General features: G+C 48.3%; 1 protein-coding gene across 7 annotated transcripts in view; it reads right to left on the bottom strand.

The window, feature by feature from the left end:
* Nucleotides 1-26,500, bottom strand: part of RBM33 (RNA binding motif protein 33) — a 453,495-nt gene that overhangs the window by 407,784 nt on the left and 19,211 nt on the right. For all 7 annotated transcript variants that reach the window (XM_030198521.1, XM_030198536.1, XM_030198551.1 and 4 more), the window contains exon 2: nt 19,604-19,685. In XM_030198521.1, coding sequence (XP_030054381.1) covers nt 19,604-19,685 — 82 coding nt within the window. The remainder of the gene's footprint in view (nt 1-19,603; nt 19,686-26,500) is intronic.

Below are 26,500 nucleotides of genomic sequence, written 5' to 3'. Positions count from 1 at the left end.
GAATCATCTTTTCCACCATTGGTAGATACATGTTCTTCCCCTGAACGACCTAGGTTACTTGATTCAACCTTGTCACAGTTTACACTTTCTACTCTTGGGTTCCTGAAAAAAAACTAGTTGCTTCAATTAATTTTGCTCCTTCCCGCTTGGATCCAATCCCGCCTAGCTGGCTGGTTCTTCCTTCAGTAAGTCTTCTGCCATTAGAACTTCAACTTGTTTCCTTAAGTTTATCTTCAGGTTCACTGCCTTTGGCTTGGAAAATGGCCACTGTTCATCCTGTTATAAAGAAATCCACACTGGACGTGTCACTTCCAGTCAACTATTATCCTGTTTCTACTATTCCCTTTCTTTCTAAACTTACAGAAAAATAAGTCTTTCAACAACTTCCAGCCCATGCTGAGAGTACTCATGTATTACACCCCAGGCAGTCAGGATTTCAGGTGGGACATAGTACAGAGACAATTTTCGCTTCCTTGCTAAGCAAACTCCATGTCAACCTGGATAAGGGTTCAGTTACGCTATCTGGTGTCCATAGATTCATCAGCAGCCTTCAGTTTAATCACACATTACTTCTCCAATCTCTTTCCTCTTTAGGCAGTCTTGGCCTGGTGTAATGGAAAAGTTTTTGCTTGACACTGAGTTCTGCCTAAGTATCATAGTTTGAAAGTACATAATGAACTAATGATAGATATCATAGTTAATGTTCTCTTGAAAGTACATAATGAACTCCCATATGGATATTTAATGCTCTCTTGAAAGTAATGGACTCTCAGGACAGGAATTGATAGCATTAGCATATTAAATGAAATATTTTGTACTAAATGGAATGACAACATATTTAGGGCTAAGGATGATGTTTCATATGAATCTCTGGAAACCTGGCCAGTTCCTGTGGATGCATTAAGAAACTGTCACTCCTTAGCTACACGTCAGCCTCATTCAATTGAACGAGATCATGTTTATTGGTCAGTATAAAAGCTGGGAGTTAAAGGTGACCAAATAAGGGTCTCAACTAGGAACAGACGTGTTGCCTAGGCCCCTTGTGCCTGCTGAGACTCTCTCTGTTTGGCTGCATTGGGACTTCCCAGCCTCCCACAGGAGATGTTGTCAACTCAAGCGGTAATGTATGGTTTATGATTTAATTACTTGAATAAAGTTTATTTAATAACCTTTGACCGCCTCTTTGGTCTATGTCCGACAGAGATATACTCGAAAGAACCTAAAGCAGAACACCTGGTTCACTTCTTTCCTGCAGCTTTGATCTTTCTCGGTTACACATGCAGGAATTAACATCTTCTCCTTTTCCATTGACATGGGAGGTTCCCCAGGCCTCTATTTTGTCTCCACTATTGTTCAACATCTTCTTAAGTCCACTAGCCACTATCAATATCTCTACACATATATTTATGAAGTTGATAGTTTGCTGTATACCACACTGATCCTGTATGTCTCAACCTTCAGCCTCTACAATCCTGTTTGCAAGCTGTTGCCGAATGGCTTTGGACCAATCGACCGAGTTTCAATACAGAAAAGACTGTCACTTGTTGGATTTGTAAACATCTGCACCCCCTTCCCATTACACCTATTCTCTTTAGTATTCCCCAAATGTCAGTACACTCTTTTAAATATTTGGGAGCTATTATTCACTCATCTTACATTTAGCAAACATTTCCTCAGTTCTCGGATCCAGTTTCTTGATGCTATGGCAAATCAATACAGTTCGTCCCTTACCTCTCAGACATTTCATACACTGTATCACCTCATGCATTAACTATGCTAACAAAGTGTATGACGGTTTGCCCCAATAATCCATACAAGGATTGCAACCCCTCCAAAACATGGCAGCACAATTCCTTTGTAATGCAAAGGAAAAATTAGGTTCTTACCTTAGTAATTTTCTTTCCTTTAGTTATAGCAGATGAATCCATTACGAATGGGTTGTGTCCACCTACCAGCAGGGGGAGATAGAGAGCACTGAAAAACCATAGTGCCTCTTGGCCAGCTAGCTCCATCTGCCTCTCAGTATTTGAAGCTTCCAAAGCAGTGTTACACCACAAAGTAGAATAACATGAACTTTCCTCACAGCAAACGAACGTCCCAGAACAGGAGCAGTAATTCAAAGGAGGGACGAACTCAATCTCCTGTAACAGAACAGAAATCCTTAAGACGTTTCCAACTTCTCCCAATGAGGGAACATATCTACAGGAAAAACTGAACCCAACACAGCATCAATCAATCAATCAATCAATCAGGGTGGGCTCATGGATTCATCTGCTATGACTAAAGGAAAGAAAATTACCAAGGTAAGAACCTAATTTTCCCTTCCTTATCATCAAGTAGATGAATCCATTACGAATGGGATGTATCAAAGCAATCCCTAGATAGGGTGGGAACAGGCCACACCACGCGCCAGCACTTGTGCTCCAAAATGCGCATCCCTCCTGGCAGCCACATCCAGCCTGTAATGTCAGGCAAATGAGAGCTTAAAAGCCCATGTCACTGCACTGCATATCTCTTGAAGAGAGAGTGCTCCAGTTTCAGCCCAAGAAGAGGAAATCACTCTTGTGGAATGTGCCTTAACGGCTTCAGGCGGAGGCCAGCCAGACAGCAGATATGCTGAAAAAAAATAGCTTTATACGCTGGAGACCCTCTGCGAGGACCTGACAACAAAACCAGAACCTCACATAGAAAAAATTCAATACCATGGTTTAATGAAGAACTAAAACAAGTCAGAAGATCAGAGCGGGCATGGAATAAGAAAAAAGATGAATCTGCACTCAACGCCTGGAAGCAGTTATTAAGAAAATATAAATATGACATCAAACAAACTAAAAGATCTTATTACAAAAATAAAATCGGACCGGGCTACAAAGACACACAAACTATTCCAACATGTAAATAAACTCCTATCAAACCATAACCTCAACCCATATATATACGCCGATGATGTAACAATATACATCCCTTTCAAACAAGACATTAAAGAAATCTTCACTGAAATCAACCAAAGTCTACACATCATGAACACCTGGGCAGATGCATTTCGCCTGAAACTAAATGCAGAAAAAACTCAATGCCTGATACTCACTTCCCAGTACAACATAAATGAATTCACTGCCATAAACACACCAAAACTAAACCTTCCAATCTCAGAAACGTTAAAAATCCTTGGAGTCACTATCGACCGCCACCTAACACTTGAAACTCATGCAAACAACACAACCAAAAAGATGTTCTACTGCATGTGGAAACTGAAAAGAATAAGACCATTCTTCCCAAGATCCGTCTTTCGCAGCCTAGTGCAATCCCTCGTACTCAGCCATCTGGATTACTGCAACTCACTATACGCAGGCTGCAAAGAGCAAATACTGAGAAAACTCCAAACAGCCCAGAATACAGCAGCCAGACTCATCTTCGGAAAACCAAAATATGAAAGTGCAAAACCATTACGAGAGAAGCTACACTGGCTCCCACTCAAGGAACGCATTACTTTTAAAGTATGCACATTAGTCCACAAAATCATTCACGGTGAAGCCCAGCCTACATGTCTGATTTAATAGACTTACCACCCAGAAACCCTAAAAGATCATCCCGAACGTTCCTCAACCTCCACTTCCCTAATTGCAAGGGCTTGAAATACAAGGCGCTGTACGCGTCAACCTTTTCTTACATGAGCACGCAGTTCTGGAATTCACTGCCGCGCAACCTGAAAACGATTTACGAGCAAACCACCTTCCGCAAACTACTGAAGACCCATCTTTTTGAGAAAATTTACGGAAAGAACCAAAACACAAAGCCCACACTCACTGTTCAATATTGCATCATTACAGCCACTCTGAATTTCTCATCCCCCGTAATCTCACCACACTCATACCTTTACTCACAGAAAATGTATACCACATGCTTTCTTGTCATTATATATTGCCCCTTTTAGTTTCCCGTTGTTTCCTTTCCAATGTTTCAATGCTCTTTTTCATTGTTATATTCCTTAATGATACTTGACTTTGTCTCGCATAACTCCCCACAATGTAATCCATAACCGAGTTGTAACAAACTGTATTTCCATTTTTCACAACATATTGTAAGCCACACTGAACCCGCAAAAAGGTGGGAAAATGTGGGATACAAATGCAATAAATAAATAAATACTGAATACAACTCCGATCACCTCTAACAACATGGATACTCCATCAGCAAACAACCTCGCAAACTACTTCAAAGAGAAAATTATAAAGCTACGACTCACATTACCGACCAACACAACTAACTATGTAAACCTCCTTGAATGTCTAGACCCACTACCTGGGGAATACCCAGCAGACCAATCATGGAATAACTTTGACACACTATCATCCGACAATACTTCTCGATTGCTTAAAAACTACGCCAAATCGCAATGCAAATTAGATATTTGCCCTAACAATCTTATAAGATGTGCCCCTCAACAATTCAAAACTGACCTCACTAAACACCTGAATTACATGCTGCAAAAAGGTCTTTTCCCAAAAGATAAAGGAAATATCCTAACTTACTCCTCTACCAAAAGACACGAAAAAATCTGCAAGTGACCTAACCAACTATCGCCCAGTAGCATCGATCCCGCTGATAACCAAACTCAAGGAAGATGCAGTGACGAAACAGCTCACTAACTACCTAAACAAGCACTCAATTCTGCATGAATCTCAATCAGGATTTAGATCAAACTACAGCATAAAAACGGTATTGATAACTTTAATGAATAAATTTAAACAAACAATTGCAACTGGCAACAACATACTTCTGTTGCAATTTGACATGTCCAGCGCCTTCGACATGGTCAACCACGGAATACTTCTGCACATCCTGGAATACTTCGGGATTGGAGGAAACGTTCTTAACTGGTTTAAAGGATTCCTGACAATGAGATCTTACCAAGTAACTACCAAAACGGCGACATCAGCCCCATGGACACCTGAATGTGGAGTCCCCCAAGGATCTCCCCTCTCACCAACCCTCTTTAACCTAATGATGATACCTCTAGCCAAACTACTAGACAATCAAAAACTGAATCCATACATATATGCAGATGATATCACGATCTACATCCCGTTCAAACACGATCTAAAGGAAATTAGCAACGCGATCAAACAAAGCTTCCAAATCATGCACTCCTGGGCGGATGCATTTCAGCTAAAACTGAATGCAGAAAAAACACAATGCCTTGTACTTACCTCACAATATAACACAAAAAACTTCTCCACCATATCCACCCCAAACTTTTCCCTCCCCGTCACTAACTCTCTGAAAATCCTTGGAATTACCACAGATCGACATCTCACACTTGAAAACCACGTAAAGAACACAACTAAGAAAATGTTCCACTCCATGTGGAAACTCAAAAGAATAAAACCTTTCTTCCCGAGGGCCATTTTCCGAAACCTGGTACAATCGATGGTACTAAGTCACCTGGACTACTGCAATGCACTTCACGCTGGATGTAAAGAACAGATCATCAAGAAACTTCAAACCGCCCAAAATACCGCAGACAGAATCATATTTGGAAAAACAAAATATGAAAGTGCAAAACCCCTAAGAGAGAAATTACACTGGCTCCCTCTTAAAGAACGTATCACGTTCAAGATTTGCACAATAGTTCATAAAATCATCTACGGAGACGCCCCATCATACATGCATGACCTAGTGGACCTCCCACCCAGAAATGCTAAAAGATCTGCCCGTACTTTTCTTCATCTACACTTCCCCAGTTGCAAAGGATTAAAATACAAACTAATACATGCGTCCAGCTTTTCCTACATAGGAGTTCGCAATTGTGGAATACACTACCAAAATACTTAAAAACAATTAATGAAATAACCAACTTTTGTAAAAAAACCTCTCTCTTCACTAAAGCTTACCATGACAATCCATAACTAACTACAATATACCATCACGACTCCTGATTATAACTGTTTCCTTTCTATAACTGTTTGACTATATTGATATGTTAACCTTGTTATTCTTGACATCTTTGTAACATCAATTGTATTTCTTTACCCTGAAATGGCAATGCCATGACAGGTATTTGTAAGCCACACTGAGCCTGCAAATAGGTGGGGAAATGTGGGATACAAGTGCAATAAATAATAATAATAAAACAAAAAGGTGATAAGAGGTCCTGAAAGCATTTGACATGCGCAGATACTGCAACACAGCCCTTCGTACATCTAGAAGGTGCAAATGCAGAAATGGGTCTCGACAAGACAGCGCCTGGAGCTCAGACACCCGTCTCGCCGAAGTAATGGCCACCAAAAAGACCGTCTTTAGGGTCACATCCTTCTCCGAAGCTCGCCTAAGCGGCTCGAAGGGCGAACACAGAAAGGCCTTTAAAATTAACCCCAGGTTCCAGGCCACACATGGAGTCCGCACGGGAGGACGGAGCTGAAGCACCCCTCTAAGAAACCGTGCACCTCCGGTTAAGCAGCCAGGGAGAGGCCAGCCACCTTCCCCCGAAACATGCTAAGGCTGCAACTTGAACACGCAGGGAATTATAGGCCAAGCCTTTTTGTAAACCATCCTGCAAAAAGTCAAGTATCGGTGAGACAAAAGCTCGCATGGGTGTAATCGCTTTAGCAGCACACCAAGCCTCAAACTGGCGCCAAACCCGAGCATACGCAACGGAAGTGGAACGCTTGCAGGCCTGAAGGAGAGTGGAGATGACCTTGCTGGAATAGCCCTTATCTCTCAATTGTGCCCTCTCAAGAGCCATGTCGTAAGATCAAAGTGGCAGGCATCCTCCATGGTTAACGGCCCCTGTGACAACAGGTTCGGTACCAGAGGCAAAGGAAGGGGAGCCCCCACCAGCATCCGCTGGAGGTCTGCATACCACGGCCGCCTGGGCCAATTAGGGGCAATGAGAACCACCTTTCCTTGATGTAGCCGAATCCGCAGGAGTACTCGCCCTATCAAGGGCCACGGAGGGAACACATACAGGAGGCCCTGAGGCCAGGGTTGAGACAAGGCATCCAACCCCGCCGAGCAAAGGGAGTGGCCTAGTGGTTAGGGTGGTGGACTTTGGTCCTGGGGAACTGAGGAACTGAGTTCGATTCCCGGCACAGGCAGCTCCTTGTGACTCTGGGCAAGTCACTTAACCCTCCATTGCCCCCTGTAAGCCGCATTGAGCCTGCCATGAGTGGGAAAGCGTGGGGTACAAATGTAACAAAAATAAAAAAGATCTCTCCGTCTGCTGTAAAGCACGGGACTTTGGCATTTGCGCTTTACGCCATAAGATCCCCTACGGGCGTCCCCCATTTGGCACAGATCTGAAGGAACACTTCGTCTGCCAGTTACCACTCAGATGGGTCGATTTGATGCCTGCTTAGATAATTGGCTTGCACGATGCTCTGACCTACAAAGTGAGCTGCTGACAGAAACTGCAGATGTAGCTCGGCCCAGTGGCAAATCTGAGCGGCCTGCGCGGCCAATGCCTTGCACTGAGTGCCGCCTTGTCGATTTATGTAGGCCACTGCTGTTGTACTGTCCGACAGAACTCGGACAGCCAGTCTCTCCAGGGTCATGTGAAAGGCCAGAAGCGCCTGGAATATCGCTTTCAACCCCAAGCGATTGATGGACCACTCCGACTACTCGGGTGTCCGGAGACCCTGGGCATGCCTTCCCTGGCAATGTGTCCCCAGCCCTGCCGGCTAGCATCTGTTACCACCAGGCACCAATCGGGCTAGCGGCATTCCTCGCCGCAGCATGTTGTCTGAGAGCCACCACTCCATACTGAGCCGGGCCGCAGGTAGCCACGTGAGTCTGCGCTGGTAATCCTGAGATATTGGAGACCATCATTGAAGCAGGGAACACTGCAGAGGTCTCAGGTGCGCTCTCGCCCATGGCACCACTTCCAAGGTGGCCGTCATCGACCCCAACAGCTGCACAAAGTCCCAAGCTCGCGGGCGAGGCATCCTCAGGAGCAGACGGACCTGGTTCTGAAGCTTGCATCGCCTTTTCTCGGGTAGAAAGACAAACCCTGAGGCTGTGTCGAACTAGACCCCCAAACATTCTAGAGATTGAGGGGGGGGGGGGGGGGGGGGGGTCAGGTGACTTTTGGGTATACTGACGACCCAGCCCAGAGATTGAAGTACCGAGACCACTCTGGCTGTTACATGATGACTCTCTTCTGCAGAGTCCGCTCTGATGAGCCAGTCATCGAGGTACGGGTGAACCCGGATACCCTCTCACCTGAGAAAGGCAGCTACTATCACCATTACCTTGGAAAAAGTTTGGAGAGCTGTGGCGAAGCCAAAAGGCCCGAAACTGGAAATGTTTTCCCAATATCGCAAACTGGAGAAACCAGTGGTGCAGGGGCCAAATAGGAATGTGCAAGTAAGCTTCTTTCAGGTCCAGAGACATGACGGAGCGCAGGGTTTCCATGCAAAAATGCCGCACTCTTAGTGACTTGTTGACTTCCTTTAAGTTGAGTATGGGCCGAAAAGACTCTCCATTTTGCAGCACCACAAAGTAAACGGAGTAACGACCGTAGCCGATCTCAGCGGGAGGCACAGGGCCACCGCCCCGAGGTGCAACGAGTCTTGCAAGGTCTCCTCTACCGCTGCCCGTTTGACGGCAGAGTCGCATCGGGACTCCACAAACACATCTCACACCGGGGCACTGAATTCTAATCTGTAGCCATCTCTGATCACGTTCAAAACCCAATGATCTGAGGTAATCTTGACCCATTCCTCGAGAAAGAGGGAAAGACATCCTCCAACTGCAGGAATCGAGGAGTGGGCCGGCGCACCATCATTGAGAGGGTCACCCATGAACTCCAGGCCTTGAGCCGGCCGCTGCGGAACGTTTGTTCGAGCGAAAGGAGTTCCTCTGCTGAAAGCAGGCACGTGAAGTAAACCCAGCAGAACACCCCGGGCGGTACCTTCTAGCTTCACGGAAGCGAGGTCTGGAAGAGGAGGGTACACAGCCTGACCCTTGGAAGAAGGCCACAGCCTATCCTCGGGTAAGCGCTGGGGTTTAGTTTCCCCCAGGCCTTTAACAATTTTCTCCAACTCCTCACCAAATAGGAGAAGGCCCTGGAAGGGCAACTCCACCAACCTTTGCTTAGAGGCCATGTCAGTCGCCCAATGCCGTAGCCAAAGAAGGCGGCGAGCGGCCTCCGCCATAACCATCTGTTTAGCCAAAGCTCTGACCAAATCATAGAGGGCGTCAGACAAAAATGACCAGGCCGACTCCATCCGCGGTGCCACCTCCGCAAGGGGCTCTGCTCCATCCCCGGGCTGTTCCACTGCCTGTTGCAACCAAGCAAGGCAGGCTTGAGCAGCATAACAACTGCACACAGATGCCCGTAAGGCTAGGCCTGAAATCTCAAAGGACCGTTTGACTGCTGATTCCAGACGTCGGTCCTGCATGTCCTTCAGGGCAACCCCTCCCTCTACTGGGAGGTAAGTCTTTTTCATCACAGCCGTGACTAGGGCATCCACTTTAGGCACGGCCAAGCGTGCCAAGTGCTCCTCACTGGGAGGGTATAAGTGCTCCATTGCCCTGGCAAATTTCAAAGGCCCCTCAGGGTCAGCCCTTTGAGCCGAAATATGCTCTTGGATAGAGTCATGCAAAGGAAAGGCTTGAGCAGGCTTCTTAGTACTTGCCATCCTCGGATTACCAGAGGAGGCTTCGCCCATCACAGGATCTTGAAAAGAGAGAGCCTGTAAGGCCTCAGAGATAAGCGCTGGCAGCTCCTCGCGGTGGAAAATCCTAACCGCAGTGGGATCATCTGGATCCAGTGGTAATCCTACACCTTCTTCTGGCTCTTCGGACCACGAAGGCCTGCCAGACCCCTCAGAATCCCCACAGCCCGACCACGGGGGGAGAAAAAGGGGGGTGCGCCACTCTCTGAAGGGGAATTTACCCTTCTGCGCTTGTCTTGTGGCCAACTGTCTGGGGAAAAAACCCTCACGGCAATCCCGGACCAGTCTCCACCGGAGGGGAACCAGGTAGCAACGCAGAGTCAGACATCTGCGGCAGAGCTCTTTTTAACATGAACGCTTTATGTAAAAGCAACACAAACTCAGGGGAGAAAGGCTCACCCTGGCCTCCCGGTTCCAATCCGGGGTAAGCAGCTCCTCTGGTAGCCTCCATCCGAGGCTCCCCTCCAGCCTCAGACCCCTCCGCTCCTGCGGGAGTCGAGCCAGATGGCGCCCGCTGCCAGCTCCAATGAGCGGGAAGAAACCTCGCTTGTCATGCTCGGGCCGGCCCTGATGTCTAAATAGCACGATTTACAGAGCCCCGCTGTGGATCTGCGCTTGCCACAACGTGAACTGCGCTTAATAACCTCCGCAGCCATCACCGAAAATGGCGGAAATTTTCAAAATGGCGGATTCACGCCAACGGGCCCTCCCCAGAGGAGCTACAAGACTCTCTTACCTCATCAGACCGAGTCAGAGAGCTTCGGTCACGCTGAACAGACAGAAGGAAGCCCCAGAATCGCGTCGCTTTTTTTTTTTTTTTTTTAACGCTGTGAGGAAAGTTAGAGGCAACAGCTACAGAGGCACTCCGGAGGTCCAGGAGAGTGGGAAAGGCAGGGAAAGAACGAACCAATGTGCCTATATCCACACAGAAGAGTGTGGGAAAGGCAGGGAAAGGACATACAGTGGTGGAAATAAGTATTTGATCCCTTGCTGATTTTGTAAGTGTGCCCACTGACAAAGACATGAGCAGCCCATAATTGAAGGGTAGGTTATTGGTAACAGTGAGAGATAGCACATCACAAATTAAATCCGGAAAATCACATTGTGGAAAGTATATGAATTTATTTGAATTCTGCAGAGGGAAATAAGTATTTAATCCCTCTGGCAAACAAGACCTAATACTTGGTGGCAAACCCTTGTTGGCAAGCACAGCGGTCAGACGTCTTCTGTAGTTGATGATGAGGTTTGCACACATGTCAGGAGGAATTTTGGTCCACTCCTCTTTGCAGATCATCTCTAAATCATTAAGAGTTCTGGGCTGTCGCTTGGCAACTCGCAGCTTCAGCTCCCTCCATAAGTTTTTCAATGGGATTAAGGTCTGGTGACTGGCTAGGCCACTCCATGACCCTAATGTGCTTCTTCCTGAGCCACTCCTTTGTTGCCTTGGCTGTATGTTTTGGGTCATTGTCGTGCTGGAAGACCCAGCCACGACCCATTTTTAAGGCCCTGGCGGAGGGAAGGAGGTTGTCACTCGGAATTGTACGGTACATGGCCCCATCCATTCTCCCATTGATGCGGTGAAGTAGTCCTGTGCCCTTAGCAGAGAAACACCCCCAAAACATAACATTTCCACCTCCATGCTTGACAGTGGGGACGGTGTTCTTTGGGTCATAGGCAGCATTTCTCTTCCTCCAAACACGGCGAGTTGAGTTCATGCCAAAGAGCTCAATTTTTGTCTCATCTGACCACAGCACCTTCTCCCAATCACTCTCGGCATCATCCAGGTGTTCACTGGCAAACTTCAGACGGGCCGTCACATGTGCCTTCCGGAGCAGGGGGACCTTGCGGGCACTGCAGGATTGCAATCCGTTATGTCGTAATGTGTTACCAATGGTTTTCGTGGTGACAGTGGTCCCAGCTGCCTTGAGATCATTGACAAGTTCCCCCCTTGTAGTTGTAGGCTGATTTCTAACCTTCCTCATGATCAAGGATACCCCACGAGGTGAGATTTTGCGTGGAGCCCCAGATCTTTGTCGATTGACAGTCATTTTGTACTTCTTCCATTTTCTTACTATGGCACCAACAGTTGTCTCCTTCTCGCCCAGCGTCTTACTGATGGTTTTGTAGCCCATTCCAGCCTTGTGCAGGTGTATGATCTTGTCCCTGACATCCTTAGACAGCTCCTTGCTCTTGGCCATTTTGTAGAGGTTAGAGTCTGACTGATTCACTGAGTCTGTGGACAGGTGTCTTTCATACAGGTGACCATTGCCGACAGCTGTCTGTCATGCAGGTAACGAGTTGATTTGGAGCATCTACCTGGTCTGTAGGGGCCAGATCTCTTACTGGTTGGTGGGGGATCAAATACTTATTTCCCTCTGCAGAATGCAAATAAATTCATATACTTTCCACAATGTGATTTTCCGGATTTAATTTGTGATGTGCTATCTCTCACTGTTACCAATAACCTACCCTTCAATTATGGGCTGCTCATGTCTTTGTCAGTGGGCACACTTACAAAATCAGCAAGGGATCAAATACTTATTTCCACCACTGTACCAACGTGCCTGCATCCACATAGAAGAGTGTGGGAAAGGCAGGGAAAGGACATACCAATGTGCCTGCATCCACATAGGGGGAAGGGTAAGGTAGGGAAAGGGCTAACCTATGTGCCTTTAAAGTGATGCTGCAATAGCCACAACACCCTTGCTACAACTGGCAAAAGCCCAGGAGCCACCCCAGGCAGATTTTTGAAGGATCTGAATAAGCTGCGTCCAACCCTGCTGGGGAGATAGAGAATACTGAGAGACAGATGGAGCTAGCTGGCCAAGAGGCACTATGGTTTTTCAGTGCTCTCTATCTCCCCCTGCTGGTAAGTGGATACAACCCATTCGTAATGGATTCATCTGCTTGATGACAAGGAACGATCTGTTTCACAACTTACCCTGGCTTCAGGATTTGTTTAGAATACAGTTTAAGGTGTTACTTCTACCTTTTACGGCACTTGTTTTTGTTACATTTGTACCCCGCGCTATCCCACTCATGGCAGGCTCAATGCGGCTTACATGGGGCAATGGAGGGTTAAGTGACTTGCCCAGAGTCACAAGGAGCTGCCTGTGCCGGGAATCGAACTCAGTTCCTCAGTTCCCCAGGACCAAAGTCCACCACCCTAAGGGATCCCAAATTATCAGCCCAATCTTACATGTTCCAGGTTGGGTGTCATGTTCACATAATGACCATCAATTGGTCCTTCCTTCCTTATCAAGAGCTCATTCGGAATCCACTCATACTTGTGCTTTCTTCTTCCTGGCCCCCTGCCCTGTTGAATAAAATGCCTCAGCAGCTGCAAGCTGAGCTTCATATAAGCACTTTAAAGTTGGACTGAAAACTTCTCTTTTCTCAGCAGCCTTCAGTATTTATTGAAAGTAATGAGGGATAGAGGTCACTGTACCCTTCCCCCGCCATCCCTCATTTTTAGTATGCCTGAAATTTCTCTTCTACTTTAATGGAGTTTTAGTATCTTTCAATTTTAAACTGCACATCACCTAGTCTTGGCGAATCCAATTTTGGCAATAAATCAAGAATTTAAAATAAACATACTGACAGTGCCTCTAGATGTCTCTCCATCCACTTCATGATGAAGTTCACCTCTTTCACACTATTTCTGGAAATGTGCTACAGCTGTCACCATTTGCTTTAAGAAACTTTCAAACCTTAGGAGGGCCAAACTGACTGCTTTGATCTTTTGCCCTAGACAACATGCCCCCATCACTGGGGCACTGCCATCTGTGGTCAGAATGCTCCAGGAGATAGTGTCCAAGCCACCTACATAGTCTAGGTTGGTCCTGTTGAGCCACCACTGCACACACCAACTGGAAACTCTTAAGGGAAAATTAGGTTCATACCTTGGTAATTTCTTTCCTTTAGTCATAGCAGATGAAGCCATTACAGATGGGTTGTGTCCATCAACCAGCAGGGGGAGATAGAGAGCACTCAACTTTCACAGTGCCTCATGGCCAGCTAGCTCCACTGCCTCTTCAGTATTTGAAGCTTCCAAAGCAGTATGGCAAACCGCAATGGGAATAACATGAGCTTTCCTCACAGCGAACGATGGCCCCATAACAAGGGCATGAACTCAAAAGGAGGGAATGAACACATCCTCCTGGAGGGAATACACTCGTCCTCCTTATTGTATAACTGGAGGGGAAACACGCAACCTCCTGGAGGGAATAAACTCAACCTCCAAAACATAAACTGGAGGGAATGGACTCATCCTCCTATAAGTGAGCATCAATCCTGAAGATTGTTTTCCAACTTTCTCCCAAGGAAGGAACTTCAGGAAATTAGAACAGAACCTGAAAAACAGATTCACAGCATACAGACAATCATACAGGGAGAGCTCATGGCTTCATCTGCTATGACTAAAGGAAAGAAAATTACCAAGGTAAGAACCTAATTTCCCTTCCTTGTCATCAAGCAGATGAAGCCACTACGTATGGGATGTAACAAAGCAATTCCTATATAGGGTGGGAACAAGCCACACCACGCGCTAGCACTTGTGCACCAAAACGCGCATCCCTCCTGGCAGCCACATCCAGCCTGTAATGTCGGGCAAAGAAGAGCTTAGAAGCCCATGTTGCTGCACTGCATATTTCTAGAAGAGAGAGTGCTCCAGTTTCAGCCCAAGAGGAAGAAATCGCTCTAGTAGAATGTGCCTTAAAGGCTACAGGCGGAACCCTGCCGGCCAGCAGATAAGCTGAAAAGATAGTTTCTTTGAGCCAGCGGGCAATAGTGGCTTTAGACGCTGGAGACCCTCTGCGAGAACCGGATAGCAAAACAAACAGATGATCAGAAGTCCTGAAAGAGTTAGTAACTCGCAGATACTGCAGCAGAGTCCTGCGCACATCCAAAAGGTGCAGCTGCCCAAAGATTCTGGAAACTCTTCCTCTGAAAAAGAGGGCAAGAAAATAGGCTGGTTTAGGTGAAAGGCTGAAACCACCTTAGGCATAAAGGAAGGCACGGTCCGAACCGTGACTCCGGACTCTGAAAATTGCAGAAATGGGTCTCTACAGGACAGCGCCTGGAGCTCTGACACCCGTCTCGCCGAGGTAATGGCCACCAGAAAAACGGCCTTCAGTGTCAAATCTTTCTCCGATGCTCGCCGAAGCGGCTCAAAAGGAGATGCCTGCAGGGTTTTCAAAACTAGCCCCCAGGTTCCAAGCTGGACAGGGTGCTCGCACTGGAGGTCGGAGCCGAAGCACCCCTCTAAGAAACCGTGCCACATCTGGGTGAGCAGCCAAAGACACGCCTTCCACCTTACCACGAAGGGAGGCCAACGCTGCCACCTGCACCCGCAGGGAATTATAGGCCAAGCCTTTTTGTACACCTTCCTGCAAAAAGTCCAGAATCGGCGAGACCGGAGCCCGCATTGGAGCAATGGCTCTGGAAGCACACCAAGACTCAAACAGGCACCAAATCCTGGCATAAGCCACGGAAGTGGACCGCTTGCGGGCTTGCAGGAGAGTGGAAATAACTTTATTGGAATAACCTTTATCCCTCAATTGCGCCCTCTCAATAGCCATGCCGTAAGACCAAAGCGGCCGGCGTCCTCCATGGCTACCGGTCCCTGAATCAACAGGTTCGGTACCAGAGGTAATGGCAGAGGAGCCTCCAGGAGCATCTGTCGGAGGTCTGCATACCAAGGTCTCCTTGGCCAATCCGGGGCGATGAGGACCACTTCTGGGTGCAGCCGAATCCGCAAGAGCAGGCGCCCTATCAAGGGCCATGGGGGAAACACATAAAGTAGACCCGGAGGCCAGGGTTGAGCCAAGGCATCCAACCCCGCCGAGCGAGGATCTCTCCGTCTGCTGAAGCACGGGACTTTGGTATTGGCACTTGTCGCCATTAGATCCATCACGGGCTTGCCCCATTTGGCACAGATCTGCAGGAATACTTCGTCTGCCAGATTCCATTCTGCTGGATCGATCTGATGCCTGCTCAGATAATCGGCCTGCACATTGCTCTGACCTGCAATATGAGCTGCCGACAGAAACTGAAGATGCAGCTCGGCCCAGTGGCAAATCAGTTCGGCCTGCGCAGCTAGTGCTCTGCACCTTGTTCCGCCTTGTCGATTTATATAGGCCACCGTTGTCGTGTTGTCCGACATCACTCTGACAGCCAATCCTTCCAGGGTCACTTGAAAGGCCAGAAGCGCCTGAAACACCGCTTTTAACTCTAGGCGGTTGATGGACCACTCCGACTCCTCGGGTGTCCATAGACCCTGGGCATGCTTCCCCTTGCAGTGTGCGCCCCAGCCCTTCAGGCTGGCATCTGTTACCACTAGGCACCAAACGGGGAGCGTCAGCGGCATTCCTCGCCGCAGCATGCTGTCCGAGAGCCACCACTCCATGCTGAGTCGGGCCGCAGGGAGCCAAGTAAGTCTGCATTGGTAATCCTGAGAAATAGGAGACCATCTCCGGAGTAGGGAATACTGTAGAGGTCTCAGGTGCGCTCTCGCCCAGGGTATCACTTCCATCGTGGCTGTCATCGATCCCAGCAGCTCGACAATGTCCCAAGCTCGCGGGCGGGGCATCCTCAGGAGCACACGGACCTGATTCTGAAGCTTGCACCGCCCTAGCTCGGGTAGGAACACATAGCCCGAGACTGTGTCGAACCTGGCCCCCAAAAACTCTAGAGATTGTGAAGGGGACAGGTGACTTTTGGCCATATTGACGACCCAGCCTAGAGATTGCAGTACTGAGACCACTCTGGCTGTAGCTTGTAAGCTCTCTGTTGCAGAGTCTGCTCTGATGAGCCAGTCGTCTAGGTACAGGTGAACCCTGATACCTTCTCGCCTGAGAAAAGCAGCTACTACCACCATTACCTTCGAAAAGGTTCGGGGAGCTGTGGCGAGGCCAAAAGGCAAGGCCCTGAACTGGAAATGTTTTCCCAACACCGCAAACCTCAGAAACTTCTGGTGCGGGGGGCCAAATCGGTATGTGCAAGTAGACGTGAGAAACTCTCCTGGCTGTACCGCCGCAATGACGGAGCGCAGGGATTCCATGTGTAAATGCCGCACTCTCAGGGACTTGTTCACTTCTTTTAAGTCCAGAATAGGGCGAAAGGACCCACCTTTTCGCGGCACCACAAAGTAGATGAGTATCGGCCGCAGCCTTGCTCGGCGGGAGGCACCGGGGTCACTGCCCCTAACTGAATCAGGCCTTGTAAAGTCTCCTCCACCGCCGCCCGTTTGTCGGCAGAACCGCATCGGGACTCCACAAACACGTCTCTTACTGGGGCGTTGAATTCGATTCTGTATCCATCTCTGATCAGGTCCAGAACCCACTGATCTGAGGAAATCTTGGCCCACTCCTCGACAAAGAGGGAAAGCCGTCCTCCGATGACATGCATCGAGGAGAGGGCCGGCGCACCATCATTGAGAGGGTCGCCCCTGAACTCCTGGTCTTGAGCCACCCGCTGCGGAACGCTTGTCCGAGCGAAAGGAGTTCCTCTGCTGACCACGGGCACGTGAAGTGAACCCAGCAGAACGCCCCGGGCGGTATCTTCTAGCTTCACGGAAGCGAGGTCTGTACAAGGAGTGGACCGCCTGGCCCTTAGAGGAAGGCCTCTGCCTATCTTCGGGCAAGCGCTGGGGTTTTGGATCACCCAGGCCTTTCACAATTTTCTCCAACTCCTCACCAAATAGGAGAAGTCCTTGAAAAGGCAACTTCACCAACCTTTGCTTAGAGGCCATGTCCGCTGCCCAGTGTCGTAGCCACAGACGACGGCGAGCCGCCACTACTACTGCCATTTGTTTAGCCGAAGCTCTGACAAGGTCATAAAGGGCATCAGCCAGAAAGGACAAGGCCACCTCCATCCGCGGAGCCACATCCAAGAAGGGCTCCGCTCCATCTCCGGGCTGAGCCACTGCCTGTTGCAGCCAAGCTAGGCAGGCTCTAACAGCATAACAGCTGCATGCAGACGCCCGAACAGTGAGACCTGCAATTTCAAAGGACCGTTTCAATGCTGTTTCCAGCCTACGGTCTTGAACATCCTTCAGGGCAACACCTCCTTCAACAGGGAGGGTAGTTCTCTTTGTCACCGCAGTGACTAGGGCATCCACTGTAGGCATTTGAAAACGAGCCATATGTCCCTCACGCAGAGGGTATAACTGCCCCATGGCCCTGGAAACTCTCAAAGGTCCCTCGGGGTCAGCCCACTGAGCCGAAACAAGCTCTAGGATGGAGTCATGCAAAGGGAAGGCCCGAGCAGCTTTCTTGGTACTAGCCATCCTGGGATTACCCGAGGAGGCCATGCCACTGTCAGGATCTTCAATCGAGAGGGCCTGCAGGGTATCTGAAATAAGCGCTGGCAGCTCATCACGGTGGAAAATCCTCACCGCGGAGGGATCATCCAGATCCTGTGGTAAATCCGCACCTGACTCCGGTTCCTCAGACCAAGAACGTCTGTCAGAGTTCTCCGAATCCTCACACCCCGACCACAGGGGGGGGGGGGGGGGGGGGGGAAGGTGCACCACAATCTGAAGGGGAATTAACCCTTCTGCGCTTATCTTTAGGCCAAGCATCCGGGAAAAAAGCCTCACTGGGCAGTCCCAGGCCAGAATCCATCGGGGGGGCAATCAGAGGAGCCTCAGGCGACCCTTGAGGAAGGGCTCTTTTCATCATGTATGCTTTATGCAGCAAAAGCACAAAATCCGGGGAGAAAATCTCACCCTGGGCACCCAAATCCTGTCCAGTGCTAGCCACTCCTGAAATAACCTCATCTCGAGGTGCCCCACCCGGCTCAGGTCTCTCCGTGTCCACGGAGGCCGCGCCATGCGGTGTAAGCAAAATGGCGCCCGCTGCCGGCTCAGAGCGGGAAGAAACATCGCTCGCCATGCTCGGGCCGGCTCCTACGCCAGTACAGCACGATTTACAGAGCCCTGCTGCTGATTTGCGCTTGCCACAAGTGGAACAGCGCTTTACATTGTCCGCAGCCATCGCCGAAAAACGGCGGTAAAATCCAAAATGGCGGTTACGCGCCAAAATCGCCCCGATCGCAGGCCCACCCCGGAGGAGTTGGAAAACACTCTTACCTCAAAGGATGTAGTGTACAACTACGATCCTGCTGAAAATCAGGTCAAAAACCTCTGATCCAGCGTCTCTGCGTTTAAAAACGCGACGCGACTTTTTTTTTTTTTTTTAAGCTGTGAGGAAAGCAGAGGTATTGAAGACTCCGGAGGCTCAGATGAGTGGGAAAGGCAGGGAAAGGGCGAACCTATATGCCTGCATCCACTGTTGGTGGGTAAGGACAGGGAAAGCAAGGCAATATGTCCACATCCACAGAGGTATGGGTAAGGCAGGGAAAGGGCTAACATATGTGCCTTTAAAGTGAAGCTGCTATAGCCTCCAACACCCCGGTTAACAACTGGCAAGCCAGGAACCACCTCCCGGCAGATTTTTCTGGAGCTCGAACAAGCTGCAGCCACCCTGCTAGGGGAGATAGAGAATACTGAAGAGGCAGTGGAGCTAGCTGGCCAAGAGGGTACTGTGAAAGTTTGAGTGCTCTCTATCTCCCCTGCTGGTTGATGGACATAACCCATACGTAATGGCTTCATCTGCTTGATAACAAGGAAATATATATATATATATATATATATATACATACATCCCAATGCTATCTATGCATAATGTGAGATAGAAATGTCACAAACAATGTTTTGCACTTTTTACCCATCAAGTAAGCACTCACCAACATACACAGCAGCCAACAATTTCATTATTTATTTGAAAAATGTATAGTCTGCAAAATCTATAATTCTTGGTGGGTCATTAGTGTATTAAGTCACACTTACATTAGAAAATACGCCATCCCAAGCAGAAAACTCATGTAAATCAACATATACTGAACACGAAAACAATCTTAAATACCTGTCCCAGTCATTATCATCATCAGTTCTTCTTCTACGAGACCTTTCAGCACCGGGCTTATCAAATTTATCAAAGTCATCATCTAGAAAAAATATATATATTATTAAACAGTTCTCACAGAATAAAAACAGTGCAAGAAATTAATTATATATCTTGTTCTATCTACATCATCATACAGATTTTATACTATCAATATAAGCTTTTCATTTTTTTCAATTACTAGCATATTCAATATTTTTTTGCTTTAACTGTTGAAATATTATACAATACATAAGCAAGGGTACAAAAATACCATTTAGAAAAATCTGGCACCAGCAACAATTACTCCTGGGGGAATTCTTTATTTTTAGTGCTTTTGCATAGAGTTTCCCAATCATAAGGGCTGAAATTCCCTCCTGCCTTTTCCCTCCTCGGGATCCAGACTGCAGAGTCCCATCTCTCACTCCAATTGCAGTTCTCTCTAACTCCCCGTAAGACCGCTAATTCTGCCCCCAAAGTATTCTACTACGTGCAACACCCCTAACTCTCATTTTTGTCCCAACCCCCAACACTACCTCATTCTTTCTCCTGCTCTCCCCAACTATAATTCTCTCTCCCACCCTCCAGCAAGGCCCACTTGGCATGCGCTGCCCGCCCCCTCCTTTTTCTCTCAAAGCCCACTCAGCGTGCTCTGCCCACCACATCCCCACTTTCCCTCAAGGCCCACTCGGCATGCTCTGCCCACCACACCCCCTTTCCCTCTAGACCCACTCAGCGTGATCTGCCCGCACCCCCTTCCCTCAAGGTCCACTCGGTGTGCTCTGCCCATCCCCCCTTTCCTCCAAGGCCCACTCGGCATGCTCTGCCCGTCCCCCCCTTAATATCACTGGAGAAGTCAATTCTCTACTTCACGTGCTGGTACACCACCCCAGCCATAGATGACTCTTCCCACTTCTTCACTGCCTGAAGATTCAGGAAGACGAGAGAATGCACATCATGTAAGAGACCGGATGGTGACAAAGAGAATGGTGAAGAATACTTTGAAAGTGAGGAAGCAATCTCCACAGAGAGAACAAGAGAAGGTATCTCCAGTGTAATGGAAAATGAGGAATTTGTGACCTTCAATGATCAGCAGGTCACTGAAGTGGGTCTGGCCAAAGCTAGAATTAAGTCTTGACCATCTTCTCTGATGGAGGTTTAAGTTCCATTATATTTGGAGAAACAGTGTGTCATATTGAAGAGCAATTGAAGAGTGGTTTCTAGGACTGAGCTAATGCTAGAGGGCTCCAACTCACAATTACGTACCTTTACTAAATCAACTGTTGCTAAGCTAACTGAGAAGTTGAATCGTGTTGGCAGACAAATGACCAACTTAGGAGCACAAGTGGACACTCTGCAAGCTGCAGGAGCATGTCGTGTTTACACAATAAAATTCTTATCTGCCTCAGATCAAAGAAAAAAAAATCAGAGTGATGTCTCCAGAAAATCTGATTGTTCCAGGCTATACAGAAACATGATGGTATCCATTTCCCTTTCCTCCATAGTCTCAAGAGAAAGAAAGGCTGGTCTGCAACACACAGGCAGCAATATGAAAGCTGACCAGAAACAGAAAGAAATTTGACAGTCTTTATTAACTGCAACACTTAAAAACACCACAATACCTGATGTGGCAACATTGTGCCCATAAAAACTTCACCAGGGGTCTTACACAAATAAATATAAAAACTAGGGGTGGGCATTTAGTGCACTAATAATGTGATTCAGTTTTGGAAATTTTAACTACAAGGTAAAATTATGTCTTACCTGATAATTTTCTTTCCATTAGTCCCTCAGATCAATCCAGAGACTTGTGGGTTATGTCCCTCCACTAGCAGATTAGATAGAGAGAACACCGAAGTTCGCCCACAAGAGGGCATGTGCAGCCAGCCTCACTTCAGTATACGATACCAAAGCAGTAAGAGATCATTTGAACCACAGTTCACTCTCCTGCCTCTCAAAAAGAGCAAATAATCTGAAGGAAAACCCTGCAGCTGCTTCACAGTAACAACTGTTTTCCAAGAACTTGTTGAATCCAAACTTCCAGACCAACAGAAGAACGCAAACCTAAACCACATGAACTATACCAAACTCTGCCATATATACATCATACAGAATCAGCTAATGCGCACCCCAGGGAGGGCCTCTGGATTGATCTGAGGGACTAATGGAAAGAAAATTATCAGTTAAGACATAATTTTACCTTCCATAGCGTCCCCAGATCAATCCAGAGACTTGTGGGATGTACCAAAGCAGTCCTTAAGAAGGGTGGGACCGCATACTCCCTGAAGACAGCACCGAAGCGCTGAAAAACACATCCTGACACACCGCGACATAAAGTCGGTAATGTCTAGCAAAAGTGTGTACCGATGCCCAATAGCCGCTCTAGAAATCTCGTCCAACGGCACCAGCGGGTACTCCGCAACGGACGTGTCCTGAGCTCTAGTCGAATGCGCGCAAATCTGAAGAGGAATCGGCTTCCCCGTGGAAGATACGCAGAGCCAATCGCTTCCCATAGCCATCGAGCGATCGTAGCCTTAGAAGCTATCTGTCCCTTTTGTGTGTCCCGCAAACAGGACAAAGAGCTGAACTGACTTCCGGAAGGAACTAGTAACCTCTAAATATGCGAGAAGAGCCCTTTGACATCCAAACAACGCAACTGGCGAAAATCCTCCGGGTAATCTTCCTGCTTGAAGGTTGGTAAATGCACTTCCTGATTAAAGGTGAAAACGCGAAATCACCTTCGCTTCCGAAAAACGCAGAAAGGGATCCCTACACGACAGAATCTGCAGCTCCGATACTCTTCTGGCCGAAGCCATGGCCACCAAAACCACCGTCTTCAACATAAGATCCTTCAAAGACATCTTACTCAGAGGCTCAAATGGGGCCCACTGTAACGCCCTCAGTACTAGGTTCAAACTCCATTCCGGTACCACCGGCATCTGAGGGGGTCGAACATGACTAACGCCCCGGAGAAAACGAACCACATCCGGATGAGCGGCCAATGATCGACCACCTAACTGGCCTCAGAAACAGGCCAATTCTGCCACCTGTACCTTAGGAGAGCTCAAAGAGAGGGCCTTCTCAAGCCCCTCTTGCAAGAAGGCTAAGTTGGACGCGAGAGGAGCCGACTCCGGCGAAATGGCTCAGGACGAGCACCAAGCAACAAAAGTTCGCCAGACTCTAGCGTACGCTGAAGAAGTAGATCGCTTACACGCTTGCAGCATCGTCCCAATCACTGACTCCAAAAACCCTCTGCATCTGAGCTGCGACCGCTCAATAGCCAAGCCGTAAGATCAAACAGAATGGAATCCTGCATGATCACTGACCCCTGAATCAGAAGATCAGGAACGTCCGACAGCTGCAACGGGTCGTCTATCAACAGACGCACCAAATCCGCATACCAAGGACGCCTGGGCCAATCCGGAGCCACCAGAATGACCACTCCTGAATGCTGCGTGATCATGCTGATCACCTGACCGAGCATGGGCCATGGAGGAAAGGCATACAGGAGATCCTGCGGCCACCTTTGCAATAGCGCAACTATTCCTTCGGACCCGAATTCCCTGCCGCTGCTGAAAAAGCGAGGCACTTTGGCATTGGAATAACGGGCCATTAGATCCAGTACTGGCATGCTCCAACGAGATGTGATCCGGTCGAACACTACTGGAGAGAGCTCCCACTCCCCCACATTCAACTATTTCCGGCTGAGGAAATTCGCCTGCACATTCAGGACTCCCGCGATGAGAGCCACTGACAAAATAAATAGCCACGTTTCCGCCCAGCGGCAAAAGGCAAGCGCCTCCGTTGACAACTGAGCGCTCCGAGTGCCCCCTTGATGATTGACATAAGCTACCGCTGTCACATTGTCGCAAAGGGCTCGTACTGACTGGTTCAGGACCAAAGTCTCAAAGGCTTGCAGTGCCAGCCGAATCGCCTGCAATTCCAGAAGATTGATTGACAACCGAGCCTCCGATGGACTCTGATGAAGCAGGTTGGAACTACAAAACAAAGGGAACAAATTCCCATTCCCCAATTGCAACTGGGGACGGACTCGACTGTGCCTAAAGGAAGAAACATTGGCAAGAACTGCCTGACAGCGTTTGAGCTTGCATGTAGACTCCAAGAAAAATCTGTAGTGAAGTCCAGGTTGTAACTGTGCAATAGAAAAACTAAGACACATCTGAGCTGAGGTAATCTTGGTCCACTCCTCCTGAAACCAGCACAGGAGTCCTGCCCGAGGAGTGAACTGAGACTCCAGCATTGGAAGATGCAGCAGGCATAGGCTGACCTGGAGTTGAAACAGAGCTCATTCTACCAGCAGCCAGGTGGCTTGTCGTAGTGGAAGTGGAAACCCTGAAAGTGGTTTTCCTGGCCCCACAAAACCTATGACAAAACCAAGTGGATTAAAAATCAGCCTTAAACTCATTCCCTGGCAATCTCCGAGACTTGGAAGTCCCTCAGGTCTTTACCCAACTGCCCTAGATCTTCTCCTGTCCCAAGATTACTTCCAAAAGGCAGGTTGCCAAATGTGACTTGGAAGCCACATCAGTGGTCTAATGCCTAAGCCAGCGCTAACTTCTTACAGATAGAGACAAGAATTGGCTGGTGTGACTGTGCCCTATAACTGCTGTGCATTGGAGCTAACAAGTACGGCTGAGAACCAGAGACAGATGGTGTAGCAGAATACGGCTGTTGCACCATTGCATGCTACAAAAAGCAAGCTGCAGTGGGTCGTGAAACAGCAGCCCTAGAGCTCTGTGCTTACTCGCAGCTGATTGCAACAACTATTATGCTACCTCTACACTGAAGTAGCTCCTGGACCACTCCCCATGAAATTTAGGTACCCCATACCATGAAAAGATGCCAAAAACACCATAGAAGCAATTAGAGGTACCGGGTACACTGCAGATAACAGGTAGCTGAGGCTAATATGCAAAGGTGTGGCCAGTATCAGTGTGCAAAGAGAGAGAGAGAAGAGCAATCTTTAGTACTGAAGAGTTCTGAAAACTGTTCCAGTCATGTAAGAACTACTTGGCAAGGCAATAAGAGAATGAAATAAAATATGCCCCACTGGAAATCTAGCTGAGCCCACAGTTTCTAATAGGATGGATAAAACCAGCCTTGAACCTGTAACCTTCAGGCCAGTCACCCTCCTCAATAAAACTAGTTTGATGTAAACAATACACACACACCAAATGCCACCAAGGGAGCACAGAGAGTGCAGGATTACCATGGAAACAGAGAGAAACCTGAGAGGCCTGCACTAGCCTCAAAATGTAACATTTCTCACAGAAACATGGAGTCAACAGCCCTAAGCCTGACTAACTAAACAAACTGTACTGCCATGCTCTGAGAAAGGGGAAGAGGGAAAGAGTGAAAAACCTAGAGTAGGATCCCTAATCCTGATCCCTTTGTCCCTTCCATTAATGATGTACACACACCCTGAACCTCATTAAGGAGGGTCCAGAAATATCCTTACTGTAAATTTTAGATTGCAAGCTCTTTTGAGCAGGGATGGTCTCTCTCTATGTTGGATGTTCAGCGCTGTGTGCATCTAGTAGTGCTATACAAATGAAAATAATAATAATAATAATCACCTAATGAAGCACAGGCATCTCTACCAGAAGACTTTCAGATAGTCAGTACTTTCCAAGCTGCAGCTTAAGGCTCTCACTGCCACAGCACAGCTGCAGGGGACTAATGAATCTCCGACCTCGCCCCTGGAAAGCTGTGGAAGACTCAAAGCTGTGGAAGACCTGAGTACTCCCACAGGAGTCTGCAAACCTCCCCAGGCCTCCTTTCTTAGAAGCCCTTAAATAACCAATCTGAAGAAACTAGGAGTGATCCACACCAGTTCCCCAGTCACATTTCTGAAAAATCTATATATAAAACTGCCTGAATTGCAAGCACATCAGGGCCCAGGGGATCACTGGGGCTTCAGCACTGCCATGTGGAGTGGCAAGAAAGATGGTGCCATCACATGCGCACGCACACCCAAGAAAACAACTGCCATGCGCCCCCCAAAATGAGCTGGGAGGGAAGGAGCACACCGCTCCACGGAGTTGGGCTGTACAGTGGAACTCCAGCATGGGAGCCGCTTTTGCTCTGCACACTGGTGCAGATAGGATAGTGAGTACTCGCCCCCTGGGGAATCGCTGTCACATGCCAAGTCGGTCCTCACACCATCCAGCCGGTACTGCAAGCCGGCATGAGCTTGCCGTGCTGGACAAATCTCAGAGATTTTTTTTTTTTTTTTTAAAGGTAGGAGAGGACACCGGAGCAAAAGAAACCTCAGACTCATTTTAAAGTCAGGATAGCGAGAACCCCAAACCCCAATCAGGCAGAGAAGAGGGGTTGAAGGGGGAGGAAGGGAGGGACCTGGCACTACCAGGTGTGCACCCAAGTCCCATAACCGGGACACCTCAGACCCCAGCCACGCAACTAGACCCAGGGGACCAGGCCAGGAGCCAATCAATCCAGAGCTGCACAGATATGACCATCCAACACGCCCCGCAGCGCGAACCCCTTTTGACGGACTCTGACGCCGACATCGGCCCTAAGACCGGCTCCCAGCCTAGCGCTCACGTATCTCTGAAGCCTGGAACTCTGAGGACTAAGAAAACACTGCTTAGCCTGCAGGGATCTGTGTTTGTGACTCTGTGAAGTTTTTTTTTTTTTTTTTTAAGAGGCAGGAGAGAAACACCGACGGACGAATCCCTAAGCAGCAGTAGGCTGGTGGGGGGAGATGGGTAGGGACCTGGCACCACCAGGTGTAACCCCAACGTGTGCAAAGCACCTCAACTCCAAATTTGCTGCTGGTGGGGGGAGACGACCTGGCACCACCAGGTGTAACCTCAACGTGCGCAAAGCACCTCAACC

The sequence above is a fragment of the Microcaecilia unicolor genome, chromosome 1 (assembly GCF_901765095.1).
Source record: "Microcaecilia unicolor chromosome 1, aMicUni1.1, whole genome shotgun sequence".
Taxonomy (NCBI): Eukaryota; Metazoa; Chordata; class Amphibia; order Gymnophiona; family Siphonopidae; genus Microcaecilia; species Microcaecilia unicolor.
The sequence above is the reverse complement of the archived record's forward strand: the minus strand, read 5'-3'. Positions and strand labels throughout refer to the sequence as shown.